At 47.2% G+C, this 16,510-nt stretch overlaps 1 protein-coding gene across 8 annotated transcripts in view; it reads left to right on the top strand.

Annotated features, from left to right (window-relative positions):
- dzank1 (double zinc ribbon and ankyrin repeat domains 1) overlaps positions 1 to 15,391 on the top strand; it is a 133,544-nt gene extending 118,153 nt beyond the window's left edge. For 6 of the 8 annotated variants that reach the window (XM_070890116.1, XM_070890115.1, XM_070890118.1 and 3 more), the window contains 6 exons: positions 968 to 1,067; positions 3,213 to 3,307; positions 11,065 to 11,145; positions 11,603 to 11,730; positions 13,937 to 14,011; positions 14,544 to 15,391. In XM_070890116.1, the coding sequence (XP_070746217.1) occupies positions 968 to 1,067; positions 3,213 to 3,307; positions 11,065 to 11,145; positions 11,603 to 11,730; positions 13,937 to 14,011; positions 14,544 to 14,709 (645 nt within the window). In that variant the 3' untranslated portion in view covers positions 14,710 to 15,391. Of the gene's footprint in view, positions 1 to 967; positions 1,068 to 3,212; positions 3,360 to 11,064; positions 11,147 to 11,602; positions 11,731 to 13,936; positions 14,012 to 14,543 lie in introns of those variants that run through there. The other 2 variants (XM_070890117.1, XM_070890119.1) reach the window with 2 other exon arrangements.
- The last annotated feature ends 1,119 nt before the right edge of the window (positions 15,392 to 16,510 follow it).

The following is a 16,510-nucleotide window of genomic DNA, read 5'->3' as shown; positions in this document are numbered from 1 at the left end:
GGATTGGGGGGGGGGAGGGAAGGGGGAAGGATTGGAGGGGGGAGGGAAGGATTGGGGGGGAGTGAGAGAAGGTTGGGGGGGAGTGAGGGAAGGATGGGGGGAGTGAGGGAAGGATTGGGGGGGAGTGAGGGAAGGATTGGAGGGGGGAGTGAAGGGATTGGGGGGGAGTGAGGGAAGGATTGAGGGGGGGAGTGAGGAAAGGATTGGAGGGGGGAGTGAGGGAAGGATTGGAGGGGGAGTGGAGGGAAGGATGGGGGATGAGGGAAGGATTGGAGGGGGGAGGGAAGGATTGGAGGGGGGAGGGAAGGATGGGGGGGGTGAGGGAAGGATTGGAGGGGGGAGGGAAGGATTGGGGGAGGAGGGAAGGATTGGGGGGGGGAGTGAGGGAGGGATTGGGGTGGCGGGAGTGAGGGAAGGATTGGGGGGGTGAGGGAAGGATGGGGTGGGGAGGGAAGGATTGGGGGGGGCGGGTGAGGGACGGAGAGTGAGGACGGATTGGTGGGTGGAGTGAGGGAAGGATTGGGGGAGGTGGAGTGAGGGAAGAATTGGGTGGAGGGGGGGAGGGAGGGGGGGGGGGGGGGGGGAGCAGTGAGGGAAGGATTGAGGGGGGAGGGAAGGATTTGCGGGGTGGGAGGAGGGGGATGTATTGGGGAGGGTGGGAGAACAGACGCCATTGTTTCTAAAGGAGATTTGAACCCGTTATTTCTATACAGAGACTATTTCAGTGTACTTTAATATTAACTACGTTACACGGTGCTGTGAGGAATATTTAGAAAAGTAAGGTTCAGTACAGTTGCTATCAGGCATATTCACAGCTCTGCAAAGGTCTTGATTGAGCAGAGACTGGGCAGCAGCTGGAGAACTATTGACACAGGGCAGCCTGTCATTCAGTAAAGGCTGTTTGTGATGATCAGTCACCATTGTATGACGCCTCTGTGCATTTTGTCTCCCCCCCCCCCCCCAACAGAACACACTAACTGGAAAGCCAGCCAAGCTTTCGGAGATCAACTTCCTTGGTAGCGTGACTGAGGGGAGGGACGGCTTGTACGGCAGTCTGTCCAGTTTGGGTAAGGTCCACTGGTGCGGCATGGATTTGATGCCGGTTGTTCAGACTCGGAGAACGGGTGGAAGCGGCTGTTTGAAAAGTTAATTAAGAATAAAGGCAGCGTAAGATCACCATGTTTGTATTTTGTTGCTAAAAATATCGGCAGAAGGAATCTGGCTCCTTTGTACCAGGTAATGCTCTTGTTACAAGTATGTCAGCTGTATCAACACAGAAAGCAGCTCCACCTCGACCAAGTGAGAAAACGCCTAGACTTATATTTAAAATCGAATCCCAGAATTTCTCAATTATAAAACCACCGATTTGTGCTGTGCATTATGTATTTCAGTGTATTTCTATCTGTGTCTAGAATACTCATTGGAGTAACTACGAAGATATGTTATTCCTGACACGAAAAGCTCATTACAATGTAAAATAAGTTCCTTCCCTCCCTGCCCGCCCCTTTTAAATTGTTTTTTGTACCCGTGCACTTGCCTTTTATGATTTGTGTACATGGACACCTAAATCGCTTTGTTCCCCACAGTCTCTCACAATGAAGAAAATATTCTAATCACAATTGCCCAGATCCAACTGGACAGTCTCATATTGCCCCATATTAAGCTCCATCTGCCATAGTTTTGCCCACTTGCTCAATCTAACAATGACAACATCCAGCTCCCACCTACACTATTTACTAAGACTCCCAGCAGTGTCATCTATAAACTTGGATATGCAACTTGCTATTCCTTCGTCCAACCCATTAATATATGGACATGGTGAATAGCTGAGCCCCCAAACAGATCTCTGGGGAACGCCACATGTCACATAAAGCCGATCTGAGAACACTCCCTTTATCCCCACTCTCTGTCCCCTCCCTCCCAACCAATTGCCAATCCAAGTCATAAGAATATAAGAAACCGGAGCAGGAGTAGGCTATACGGCCCCTCGAGCCTGCTCCGCCATTTAATAAGATCATGGCTGATCATTGACCTCATCTCTACTTTCCTGCCCGATCTCCATACCTTGATTCCCCTGGACTCCAAAAACCTCTTTCTCTCAGCCTTGAATATATTCAGAGACTCAGCATCCACAGCTCTCTGGGGCAGAGAATTCCAAATATTCACAACCCCCTGAGTGAAGAAATTCCTCCTCATCTCTGTCTCAGGTCACATCCCATTCTGTGCGCTTTCATTTTTGATAATCTCTTGTGCAGAACCTCATCAAATTACTTCTTGTCGTCCATGTAAACCACATCTACGGACACCCTCCTATCCACCATACTAGTGACCTAAAATTATTCAACTAGATTAATCAGACATGACCTACTCTATCGCTCTGTCCCTGATGATAGATTCCAGTAACCTCCCCACAACTGGTGTTAAACTGACAGGTCTGGACTTACCTCGTTTCTTCCTTCCTCCCTCCTTAAATAATGGAGTGGCATTTGCAATTTGGTGGTCACTTACCCTAGAACAGAGAACAAGTGCCTCGTAGTTTGGCTCTGTCTGTCTTTAAGGGAGAATATAAGAAGGTTTGGGAAGACTAGGCTCAACCAGCTTGTCCCTTTTTCAGAGATCACGAGAGAGTTACAGATAAGGAAGGCCATTCGGCCCATCTTAATTCATCCATCTACCCTAACGCCCTCCCGTCGCATTATACAATCGTTTCTTCAATAATCGTAGGGTTTTCGTCACTACCCTGTCTGAAGCTCTATTCCATATTTTGTTCACTCTTTTGTGTGAAGAATTTTCTGATAGCAGTCCTAAAATGACCCTCTACTGGTTTGATCCAGTATCCCCTTGTCTTAATCTCACAATCTAATTTAAAGGTCAACCCAGCTACCCACCATCCTCTACATCGAAAAACGTCAAACTGTTTCGCGCACATTCCAGAGGAGATGAGCGGCAGATATGTTTGCTACACAGCGGGGAAAGACTTGCTGCGTTTTGGAGGCTTTTTGGAATATGAATCTAATGAACCTTTTGAGATCTGAATCACCTGAATCATCACAGTGCAGACCTTTCAGATACCAGTTCAGTATAATCAGAAGAATTGGTGTTCTGTAACTTCAAAAAAAAAAACATGCTTGCATTGCGCAAAGGGTTAGCTGTGATAGGTGCTGATGTTACTATGATGGTCAGCCTTCTCAGTGTATTGTTTTTGTGTCCAGCTAGTGAGTCTCAATCAGGCGGAGTGGAGACAAGCAAGAAGCCGAAAAAATCAAGGAGGAAAAGACAAGTGACAACGAAGGAAGACAGACTGCCAGTTAGTATTCTTGATAACGCCCCGCAGTCCCGTACCACACGGACACTAGCCTGTGAGAAACACTTACTATGGATTTTATAAAATGTACCTAAGTTCTATGCTGTGGAGAGATAGAATGTCCTGACACACAACAAAGTCCTATCTTTGGCCTTGTCAACTAGGGGAGGCCATTCAGCCCCTCGGGCCTGCTCTGCCTTAATGCCCTTACCTAACAAAAATCTATTGATCTCAGTCTTTGAAAATTTAAATTGAACCTAGACTTTTGGAGCAGAGAGTTTAGGATTCCCACTACCCTTTGTGTGAAGATGTGCTTCGTGATTTCACCCCTGAACAGTCTAGCTCTAATTTTAAGGTTATGCCCTCTTGTTACAGATTCCCCCCAGCAGAGGAAATAGTTTCTATCTACCCTATCAAATCCTTTCATAACTTTAATCTTCTAAACTCATGGGAATACAAGCCAGGTTTATGCAACCTGTCCTCATAGTTTAATCCTTTAAGCTCGGGTATTGTTTACATTGAATCGCTCTGTACCTCTTTCCAAGACCAATATATCCTGAATGCAGCTCTCCGGATGGGGTCTGACCAAGGTTCTGTACAACTGAAGGCCACCTCCAAACCCCTTGAGATAAAGTCTCCGGCCCCAATCCTTTTCCTTCAAAGTCCTCACTGCAGTAATCAGGTTCTCGCCCACACTTCCTGCACCGTGTGATATCTTGGGTCTGTATATCAGACAGAAACACACCCAGGAGTATAATAACAGTAAACATAGAAACACAGAAAATAGGTGCAGGAGCAGGCCATTTGGCCCTTCGAGCCTGCACCACCATTCAATAAGATCATGGCTGATCATTCACCTCAGTACCCCTTTCCTGCTTTCTCTCCATACCCCTTGATCCCTTTAGCCGTAAGGGTCACATCTAACTCCCTTTTGAATATATCCAACGAACTGGCCTCAACAACTTTCTGTGGTAGAGAATTCCACAGGTTCACCACTCTCTGGGTGAAAAAGTTTCTCCCCATCTCGGTCCTATATGGCTTACCCCTTATCCTTATAGACTGTGACCCCTGGTTCTGGGCTTCCCCAACATCAGGAACATTCTTCCTGAATCTAACCTGTCCAGTTCCGTCAGAATTTTATATGTTTCTATGAGATCCCCTCTCAGTCTTCTAAATTCCAGTGAATATAAGCCTAACCGAACCAGTCTTTCTTCATATGTCAGTCCTGACATCCCGGGAATCAGTCTGGTGAACCTTCGCTGCACTCCTTCAATAGCAAGCACGCCCTTCCTCAGATTAGGAGACCAAAACTGAACAATATTCCAGATGAGGCCTCACTAAAGCCTTGTACAACTGCAGTAAGACCTCCCTGCTTCTATACTCAAATCCCCTAGTTGTGAAGGCCAACATACCATTTGCCTTTTTCACTGCCTGCTGTACCTGCATGCCAACTTTCAATGACTGATGAACCATGACACCCAGGTCTCGTTGCACCTCCCCTTTTACTAATCTGTCACCATTCAGATAATATTCTGCCTTCCTGTTTTTGCCACCAAAGTGGATAACCTCACATTTATCCACATTATACTGCATCTGCCATGCATTTGTCCACTCACCTAACCTGTCCAAGTCACCCCGCAGCCTCTTATCCTCCTCACAGCTCACACTGTAAAGGTTGTGGAGGTGGAGGGAAGAGAGAATAAAGGTCAAATAAGTTTTCAACAACCAGCTATCTCTGATTGTAATGAATCGTAGAAACAACAGCTAAACAAAAAACAACTTACATTTAACTTGTATTTATAAAGCAACTTTAACGTAGCAAAATATTCCAAGGCGCTTAACAGGAGCGTAAAGAAATTGACACCAGCACAGATTTGCTAAAGGCAAATCGTGTTTAACCAACTTGATAAAAGTTTTTTGATGAGGGAACAGAGAGGGTTGATGAGGGAAATGTGGTTGACGTGGTGTACATGGATTTCTAAAAGGTGTTTGTCAAAGTGCCAGCAAAGTTGAAGCCCGTGGAATAAAAGGGACAGTTGCAGCATGGATACGGAATTGGCTCAGTGACAGGAAACAGAGAGTAGTGGTGAACGGTTGTTTTTCGGACTGGAGGAAGGTATACAGTGGTGTTCCCCAGGGCTCGGTACTGGGACCACTGCTTTTCTGGATATATATTAATGACTTGGACTTGGGTGTACAGGGCATAATTTCAAAATTTGCAGATGACACAAAACTTGGAAGCATAGTGAGCAGTGAGGAGGATAGTGATAGGCTTCAGGAACATAGACAGGCTGGTGGAATGGGCAGACACGTAAGAGATGAAATTTAACGCAGAAAAGTGTGAAGTGATACATTTTGGTAGAAAGAATGAGGAGAGGCAATATAAACTAAAGGGTACAATCCTGAAAGGGGTGCATAAACAGAGAGACCTGGGGGTATATGTGCACAAATCGTTGAAGGTGGCAGGGCAGGTTGAGAAAGCGGTTAAAAAAGCTTATGGGATCCTGGGCTTCATAAATAGAGGCATAGAGCACAAAAGTGTGGAAGTTATGATGAACCTGTATAAAACACTGGTTCGGCCCCAACTGGAGTATTGTGTCCCATTCTGGGCACGGCACTTTAGGAAGGATGTGAAGGCCTTAGAGAGGGGGCCAGGGGAGATTTACAAGATGGTTCTAGGGATGAGGGATTTCAGTTACGTGGATAGACTGGAGAAGCTGGGGTTGTTCTCCTTGGAGCAGAGAAGGTTGAGAGGAGATTTGATAGAGATGTTCAAAATCATGAGGGGTCTGGACAGAGTAGATAGAGAGAAACTGTTCCCATTGGTGGAAGGGTGGAGAATCAGAGGACACAGATTTAAGGTGATTGGCAAAGGCGACGTAAGAAAAAACGTTTTTACGCAGCGACTGGGTTAGGATCTGGAATGCACGGCCCGAGAGGGTGGTGGAGGCAGACTCAATCGTGGCTTTCAAAAGGGAATTAGGTAAGTATCTGAAAGAAAATAATTTGCTGGGCTACGGGGAAAGGGCGGAGGGAGAGGACCAGCTGAGGTGCCCTTGCAGAGAGCCGGCACGGACTCAACGGGCCAAATGGCCTCCTTCTGTACTGTAACCGTTCTATGATTCTATTCACTCTGGACTTGCGTGGTACAGTGAATTAGGGCCAGAATCTTTTCATCGAATCCAGGGTACTGGGATGAACTCAGATGCTTCTCCACTTATTCCCATCAGATTTCTGTGCTGGGCTTCAGGCAAACTCAACGGTATCTTTCATGAAGCACCTAATTTGTACTGCAGGCTGCTGGTTCCACCAATCAGGTGGAGGAGTTGGAACACCGCTTCCTAACCTTCTCTGGCACAGATATAAACATTCAAACTAAACACAATTCAAAAAGGAAAAGACTGGAGATAGATGTCAGTCTTTTTACACTTCTTTGTTGTCGAACTTCCCTTCCTGGGATAACAGCAGCTGGCAGGGTTGCTACAGGAGAGGGGGTTGGAGCAAGCCAATCGCAGTCGTTGCTTGGAGCTCTTGGCAATTTGAATCTGGCAGTCTGAAGCCACACAATCAATGGACAAGATCAGACGGCCCGACTCAGACAAACCTCTATGCAAATTAGAGTCTATTTTGCATAATAAACCAGCAAAGTGAACTCCGAATAGGCAGGAGTCCACCATGCAACGTTCCCCTAAAATGGCAACCTGACTCGTACAGTTGTCGTGACATATCTAAATGCAACTTTGGTGCACTGAGCGTTCTGTTAAGGGCAGTGTGGAGGCCCCTACAATTCTTGGCTTGTATGATGCTGACAGTTAGGCCTAGAAATTTGTCCTTTTTTGGACTACTAAGGCCCCAATACGGTGGGCAGGAAGCGTGCACACATTTCCGGCCGGACATGCGCCGACTGCCGTATTGGGACAAACAAGCAGCGACTCTTTACCCACCCCCGAAACAGGCAAATATTGGTTTGCCCTGAGCGAAAACAGTCCGAGGGATCGCCTGCAACAAAGAAGGTAAGTAACTTACCTGAATGTGGAGCCAGGAGGAGCAGGCATTCTCCTCAAAAGGACCCGATCGCTTCAATCCCCAACCTCGATCCAGGGCCTGGCCAAGGACACAAGCCCCGACCCATGCCCCCATCCTGATCCCTGACCCAGGCCCCTGCGACCTCCGACCCATGCCCCCATCCTGATCCCTGACCCAGGCCCCTGCAACCTCCGACCCATGTCCCCATCCTGATCCCTGACCCAGGCCCCTGCGACCTCCGACCCATGCCCCCATACCCAACCCGGGCCCCGACCTGACCCAGCCCCCGAGTAATGTTTACCCGAGGGACGCTGTGGCACTAGGAGTCCTCAACCAGTGGGCTCTTCACGCTTCGCCAGGACCATCGCAATGAGGCCCGAGGTCCAATGCAAAAGCAAAATACTGCGGATGCTGGGATCTGGAATTAAAGCAGAAAATGCTGGAAATCTCAGCGGGTCAGGCAGCATCTGTGGAGAGGAAGCAGAGTTAACGTTTCGGGTCGATGACCCTTCGTCAGAACTGGAGAGTGTTGGGAAAGAACAGATTCTTAACCAGCACTGAAAGGGGGAGGGGAAGAAAGAACAAAAGGGAAGGTCTGTGATAGGGGGGAGGACAGGAGAGATTAGAGAGACAAAAGGGATGATGGGCTGAATTCAAATGGTAATGCCAGGAGTTAGAAAAACATTAGTCAAGATAGGGTGTGAATGGCGGGATAATGACCAACTGCCATTAGAGACAAGAGAAAAAAAGACACAGGCTCTGAGGGGGAAGGGAGCCAAAGATTGGCAGAGGTTACGCTCTGAAATTGTTGGACTCTATGTTGAGTCCAGAAGGCTGTAAAGTGCCTAAACGAAAGATGAGGTGCTGTTCCTCGAGCTTCATTGGAACAGTGGAGGAGGCCGAGGACAGAGATATCAGAGTGGGAATGGAGCGGAGAATTAAAGTGACAGGCGACCGGAAGCTCGGGATCACACTTGCGGACTGAACAGAGGAGCTCCGCGAAGTGGTCACCCAATCGACGTTTAGTTTCCCCAATGTAGAGGAGACCGCACCGTGAGCAGCGAATACAGTATACTAAATTGAAAGTAGTACAAGTAAATCACTGTTTCACCTGGAAGGAATGTTTGGGGCCCTGGATAGTGGGAAGGGAGAAGGTAAAAGGGTAGGTGTTGCATCTCCTGTGCTTGCACGGGAAGATGCCGTGGGAAGGGGAGGGGGTGCTGGGGGTGACTGCGGAATGGACCAGCGTGTCGCGGAGGGAGCGGTCCCTTCGGAATGTTGAGAGGGGAGGGGAGGGGAAGATGTGATTAGTGGTGGGATCACACTGGAGGTGCCAGAAATGGCGGAGGATGATCTGTTGAACGTGGAGGCTGGTGGGTTGAAAGGTGAGGACAAGGGGAACCTTGTCGTGGTTCTGAGAGGGAGGGGAAGGGGTGAGAGCAGAGGTGCGGAAAATAGAACGGACACGGTCGAGGGCCATGTTAACCACGGCGGAGGGGAATCCTCGATTGAGGAAAAAGGAAGACATGCCAGAAGCACTAGTGTGAAAGGTGGCGCCATCAGAGCAGATGCGATGGAGACAGAGAAACTGGGAGAATGGAATGGAGTCTTTACAGGAATCGGGGTGGGAGGAAGTGTATCCAGGTAGCTGTGGGAGTCACTGGGCTTATAGTGGATACTGGTCAAAAGCCTATCCCCAGAGATGGAGACGGAGAAGTCGTGGAAGGGAAAGGAAGAGTCGGAGATGGACCATGTGAAGGTGAGGGAAGGGTGGAACTTGGATGCAAAGTGAATGACATTTGTGAATGAAAGTGAGTGAAATCCAGTTTCTGGAAAATCTTGGGCCTTGCCATCGATGGTTGCAACCCAATTTCTAGGCCTTGGTGTTAAAAGTCAGAAAATAAGTTATGAGCACTGACATTAAGTAGCACCTTAATGGACACAAAAAATACCAAGTTTAATTATTGAATATACTTACGTATAAAATGGAAAATTTATGCCACTGTTTGGGGCTTAAAATGGGTGTGGAGCTGTATAATTGTATGGTGCTTTATATATTAAGTACTTGCACAGATAGTCTTTCTTTTTAATTATCCATGTTTTAGAGTGATAGGGATAGTGTACGATGGAAGATTAGCGATGGTCATTGTAAGCAGGGTACTTGCTGATCGTACCCAGTCTGTGATTAGCTCTTGTTCACTGTGGTCCAGGTACAGGTTGACTACTGTATTTGCTGACTGTACCAGTGATGCTGTCACTGGGATCTGTGTCTGGCCTCAATCGTCCACACGTACCCATGCTGCCTGTACCCGCTGCAGCAGCAGCAGCCCCCGCGGTCCTTCGCAGCAAGTCTCCGCCTCGAATCTGGCCCCACACCCGACACGGCCCAGAGATCCCACCTCTCGCTCCCAAATTACCCTGGGGTTGGAAATAGGGCTGCAGTCATGAGACCATCTTGGACCAACCTGCCTCACCTCACCAGAGACAAGGTCCCAGTGGAAAATGCAGGCCCTTTGTCATCTCATAACTTCAGATCAACTCCCCAAAGAATTCAGCTCCGCCTGACCTACCTTCTCACTCATATTGGTCGTCCCTGATTAACCCATATCTTTATAAAGATGGTTAGCCTTTATTATGGACTTTTAGCAGTTTCCATAGTACACCGCTGAGCCTATCGTCGGTTTACTATTGGTAAGCTCGCATTAAATACTCGCGTTGGATTATTAATCCAGGCCTCTGGCTTACTAGTCCGGTAACATAAGAACATAAGAATTAGGAACAGGAGTAGGCCATCTAGCCCCTCGAGCCTGCTCCGCCATTCAACAAGATCATGGCTGATCTGGTCGTGGACTCAGCTCCACTTACCCGCCCTCTCCCCGTAACCCTTAATTCCCTTATTGGTTAAAAATCTATCTATCTGTGACTTGAAAACATTCAATGAGCTAGCCTCAACTGCTTCCTTGGGCAGAGAATTCCACAGATTCACAACCCTCTGGGAGAAGAAATTCCTTCTCAACTCGGTTTTAAATTGGCTCCCCCTTATTTTGAGGCTGTGCCCCCTAGTTCTAGTCTCCCCGACCAGTGGAAACAACCTCTCTGCCTCTATCTTATCTACCCTTTCATTATTTTAAATGTTTCGATAAGATCACCCCTCATCCTTCTGAGCTCCAACGAGTAAAGACCCAGTCTGCTCAATCTATCATCATAAGGTAACCCCCTCATCTCCGGAATCATCTTAGTGAATCGTCTCTGTACCCCCTCCAAAGCCAGTATATCCTTCCTTAAGTAAGGTGACCAAAACTGCACGCAGTACTCCAGGTGCGGCCTCACTAATACCCTATACAGTTGTAGCAGGACCTCCCTGCTTTTGTATTCTATCCCTCTCGCAATGAAGGCCAACATTCCATTCGCCTTCCCGATTACCTGCTAACATAACCACTATGCTACTCATCATCATCATAGGCAGTCCCTTGGACTTGCTTCCACTGAGTCCTTAGGTGGCTGAACAGTCCAATACGAGAACCACAGTCTTTATCACAGGTGGGACAGATAGTCGTTGAGGGAAGGGGAGGGTGGGACTGGTTTGCAGCACGCTCCTTCTGCTGCCTGCGCTTGATTTCTGCATGCTCTCGGCGATGAGACTCGAGGTGCTCATACTTGATGTACCCGTGCTTGCGAGTCCTGAATGTACTGCTTGCTGTGGACAGACTGGTATTTGCTGTCTCTTCCCGCAGCCCGCTGACAGACAATTACTGAAGGAAGTGGGACCAACTGGCATGGGGAGAATCTCGGAGATACAGCAGCTGCTCGATGAAGTAAGTTACTATTTCCAGTTCCATTTGATCAATGACAATGGTGCATTGCTGTACAGAATCTTAATCGGGCGCTGGCAGGAGGGTCGGTAACCAGAGGACACAGATTTAAGATCATTAGCAAAAGAACCAGAGGGAAGATGCGGAGAATTTTTTTAAGCAACGAGTTGTAATGATATGGCATGCACGGCCTGAAAGAGTGGTCGATGCAGATTCAATAGTAACTTTTAAAAGGAAATTGGATTTATACTTAAAAAGGAAAAATGTGCAGGATTATGGAGAAAGAGAATATTAAACATAATTGAAAAGCTCTTTCAAAGAGTCGGCAACGACACGATGAGCCATATGGCCTCCTTCTGTGCTGTATGATTGTAGAAGACTACTGAAGATGTTCTTTTACAGCCTTGTTACCGTTACGATTTACAAAACACATTGTGCTCTCTGCATTTGTGACCTCCAGGGAGCAGATCCAAACTGCAGCAACAACGAGGACAGGCCAGCCTTAACTGTGGCCATTTTGAATCAGCATCACACGGTGGTCCCGGTTCTGGTGCAGAAGGGAGCAGACGTTAACCAACAATCAGGGCTGTAAGTAGACAATCCAGGCATGCGTGTTCCCTGGGCTCAGTGCATGTGAAGGGGTGGGATAGCTTGGTTTTGTGCTGCCGAGGAGACAAGTGACTTTTACCCCTCATTGAGATATGATGAGCTACTGGCATTTAGTGAGGCTGCAGCAATAACTGTAGTGGGAAAATGTCTTCACTGTCAGAACCGTCAGCTGGGCCATTCCCATACTTTGTGAACTGTAATATTTAAAAGTGTTCTGTTTACACTGAAACATTCACAAAGCTACAGAGATTATTGTTTACTTTACAAACTCTCGTGCGTTTATTACAAAGTGTTCAAAACTGGGTCTTTAATGTTTTTGAAGTATTTTCAACAATGGCAGTTTGCTGCAGACACAGTGGGCCTTGATTTTAACTCGGGACAGGATCAGTGCATGTGGGTGGTGGGTGGGGGGGCAGAGCACGTGACGAGCTCTCATGCTGATGCTCCAGGGAGATTTTAGCTTACTGATGGCGAGCACGAACGGGAATTCGGGCTGCAGGAGGCCACAAGATAAATCCATTGGAAGGCTGTCTAAGGAGAATCTACGGCAATGGGATTGGGGGCGGATGAGGTCATGGGGAAGAGCTTGGAATGGGAAAGTAGTGGGTAAGTAGTGGGTAAGGGCTCCACTCGAATACAACTGCCCCTAACCCGCCAGACAGGGGCAGGTAAAATCACAGGCGATGTACTATCAAGTGATCGTGTTTTTTGCTGCACCGTATGAACATAAAATTTACAGCACAAGAACAGACCATTCGGCCCAACTGGTCTATGCCGGTCCCACCCAATCAGCATACCTATTCCTTTTTCCCTCGTGTTTATCTAGCTCAAATGCATCAATGCTGTTTGCCTCAAGTACTCCCTGTGGTAACGAGTTAGACATAGACATAGAAAAAACATAGAAAATAGGTGCAGGAGTAGGCCATTCGGCCCTTCGAGCCTGCACCGCCATTCAATGAGTTCATAGCTGAACATGCAACTTCAGTACCCCATTCCTGCTTTCTCGCCATACCCCTTGATCACTTTCTGGGTAAAGATGTTTCTCTTGAAGTCCTTGTTGTATTTAATAGTGACTATCTTAGTTTTGGATTCCCCCACAAGGGGAAACATCTCCACGTCCTCTATCAAACCCTTTTATAATTTTAAAGACCTCTATCAGGTCACAGAGACACTACACAGCGGTCAGCCAGTTCTTGCAGGAAATGAGACAATCAAGGAGTAAGGCACCTCAGGCAAATGCGTTTGATTTTGCCTATGCAAATAGACAGGGCTTACGCAGACTAGGGTTCAGTCCAGTCCAGTTTGTCCTGTGTTTTTTAAAAACTTTTTACAAGCCTTTTATTATGCTGCAGCGATTGCAGACTTGGCAATGTAGCAAGTGCATGTCCAACTTAGGAGAACCGCCCCCTGTCGCTGTCTGATCACTAAAGACTCATTAGGATACTCATAGGCAGTCCCTCGAAGCGAGGATGACTTGCTTCCACGCCAAAAAAGGATGAGTTCACAGGTGTTTCAATGAAGGACCTAATATTCCAGATCCCAAACTACATCCTGAAGGGTGAAAGATCCTGTGCGTGGATTTTTTTAACGTGGGTGACCATTGCACACCAGCCACCACACGGGCTCGACAGAGCTAGGTCTTGGTCCAGTGGCAAGGATCAACCAGGACGATTGGAGACCAGCTCTGTTGCACGGACATATCGCAGTGTGGGCTGACCCGTGCTGCCCTGGGCCCAAACTCACGCCTCCCCTGGGCCCCGATCACGTCCCTCCACAATCTCTCGTCGCTCCTTCGCCCCGACCTCGCCGCTCCTGCTGTATCTGCCCACGCTCCACTCACCGACCTGGACCTTGAGGACGTCACTCTTTGCTGCCGTTATACCGCTTAGGATACCGCTTCGTTGATAACACTTGTTCAAATTTTTGCCCTTTTTTGGGGGTTTCCGAGCTCAAGTAAAGGTATAGATAGATCCTCAATTTGAAGACCCTAATCTCTTATATTCTTGATCAATAGGATAGGAAGTGGTTATGGGGAACAGGCAGGAAAGTGGAGTGGAGGCCAAGATCAGATCAGCCATGATCTTACTGAATGGTGGAGCAGGCTCGAGGGGCTGTATGGCCTACTCCTGCTTATGTTCTTAATCCAATAAATAATATTTTTTTAATTTGTCTTCTTCAAATTTAGCCTGAATAACACTGCTCTTCATGAGGCCGCAGAGATGGGAGCTCAGGGAGTGAAATGTGTGGCCATTTTACTTGGGTAGGTTTCCTTTTTAGTCTTTAATAAATATTTTTCCACTGACGGGGTTATGGGGATAGAGTGTTGGGACTAATTGGGCAGCTCTTTCAATGAGCTGGCACAGGCACTATGGGCCGAATGTCCTCCTTCTGTCCTCTTAGATTCTATGACAGTAGCTGTAAGTGAATAGTTACAGCCCAGTGGTTCATTGGGGAAACGTGCATATAGTAGCAAAGGGCTCAGGTTCCATCGCCGGACTGTGCTGTGTAACTTAACCAGGGTGGCAGTCAGGGCACAGCCCTTACCCTCGGTGTCTAGAGGAAGAGGTGCAGGTAGAAGAGGGGGCATCACTTTCCGGGTTCACACATGAAGATTGGACACATGGGCAAGGGTCTTGCAAAGCAGCTGAAGAACTGCAGCTCTGCATAAGGCACTGGACCGGGGAAAGGAGGGTAGAAAGTTGTTGGGCAAAGGAAGTGGTAGATGCAAAATGAGAGAGGCGGGTCAGTAAAGTCACTTCAGACTAATAGTGTTTTTTTTTAATTCCTTACAGCTGCAATGCAAGTATTAAGAAGAAAAATGATAAAGCTTTAACACCATATGACTTGGCTGTAAGGACTGGCAATGACCAACTAATCTCATTGTTTGCTGCCAAAATGGGTCAGGGCATGTTAGACAAATTCACCAAGACCAAGCACGTCAGCGTCGATGTCTTTTAATGCTCTCCTGAAGGTTCAGACACATTCGGCACCCAAGGCTTGTGAGGCATTCATCAGTGCAAATGTTTTCAACAAAGTTTCAGTTTGCAGAACCCACACTTTAGAAACGGAAGTGAAAACATCTCCAGTAAAGAAAGCCAGCTCTCGCTCGGAGAAAGACGATACGGCTGTGCCTTTCTGGAGGCCCTTGTTGCTTGTTTTGGAAGACACACAATGGACATTCTCTCCCCCCGCCCCCCTGCCCCCACAAGCGAACACATTTCAACGTCAGCCCGTGGCCTGAAAGGATGAACTTCTAGCCAGCACCTCAGTCCAGATGTTTCGCTGAGGAGAGGAGTCCACTTTCCTGTTCTTTTCCATGATGAAATTGACGGTTGGTATAGATCTGGTTTACCGCAAACAAAATATTCAAAAGACAAATCCACGCGTTGGACCTTCAGTTACCAGTTTTGATCAGCTAAAGCGAGTCTTTTGATAAGTGTCATGAAAGAATTGTAAATCTAAGGATTGCACTACTCTTCCACAGAACTCTAAACTTTTGTCAACATTTTGCAGCAAACAATTTATAATGCAGCCTTAAATAGGTACAGTATAACCATGTGCAGCTGACCTAAATCAGGTTTGTTCTAATGGAAAATCAAAAACTTTACCAAGCTTGTTTTTTTTTATTTTCAAAAGTGCGTTTTCTGAAATAAAATTAAACTACAAAAAAAAATGGTTCAAGGGGATGCATCATTAATCTAACCTCCCGGCAAAATGTCTCTCACGGACCTCTCAGTTACAACAAAAAAAACATTGTGCTTCCCGCCGTTAATCCCTGGAACACGGCACAGTTTGGTCAGGTTAGCAGAAGAATTCGTCACGGAGATGGGAGTCTTCGAGTGGTTCCCTGCTTTCCACTTTTGTAACACACTTTTGTTCCTTTGCCAAGTGTGTGATTTTATTCTAAAGCAGAGTACAGTTGCTATATTTATTACAAGTCAGCTAAGTTTAATACTGTACATTTTAACAGCTTTGCAAATTTAGGCAGTCAGTGGGTAGCACTCTCGCCTCCCATTCCAGAGACTTGAGCACAAAAATCTAGGCTGATACACCAGTGCAGTGCAGAGGGAGCGCTGCATTATCTGACGAGATGTTAAACCTAGATGTCTGCCCTCACAGCTGGATGTAAAGATCCCATGGCACTTTTGCAAAGAAGAGCAGGGGAGTTCTCCATATCCTAGCCAACAGTTATCTCTCAATCAGCATCACTGAAAAGGATTATCTGGTCATTATCACACTGGGAGCTTGCTGTGCGCAAATTGGCTGTGGCATTTCCTACATTACAACAGTGACTGCACTCCAAAAGTGCTTCATTGGCTATAAAGTGCTTTGGAATGTCCTGAGGTTGCGAACGGCGCTATATAAATGCAAGTTCTTTCTTTGCAGTTTTCTCAATGACTGTCCGAGCCTGCAGCAGCTGGGCTTTGTGAAACGTGACCAAGAGCAGCAGCTACCTCGGGAGCTGACATGGTGCAGATTTATCTGTCTTGGCAAAACACCTGCTCTCATTCCATCACCTGCAGCCAATATACATTAACATGGGAGCAGTGATGATGATAAGTTGTAGACACATGACCGTACACGATTACCCACCGAGGACAAAGTACAATCTTTCCTCCCTTTTAAAGAACTTGCTGACACCAAGCACCAGCCGGGTGATGCTGATCAATAACTAGCCTGCAAAGTATTTAAAGAATTATTTATGAAATTCCAGTGCCATTTCGTGCCTCATGCCCCACCTGAAAAAATACAACGGCTG

The sequence above is a fragment of the Pristiophorus japonicus genome, chromosome 9 (genome assembly GCF_044704955.1).
Source record: "Pristiophorus japonicus isolate sPriJap1 chromosome 9, sPriJap1.hap1, whole genome shotgun sequence".
NCBI classification, from domain to species: domain Eukaryota; kingdom Metazoa; phylum Chordata; class Chondrichthyes; family Pristiophoridae; genus Pristiophorus; species Pristiophorus japonicus.
This window is presented reverse-complemented; position numbering and strand designations above follow the sequence as displayed.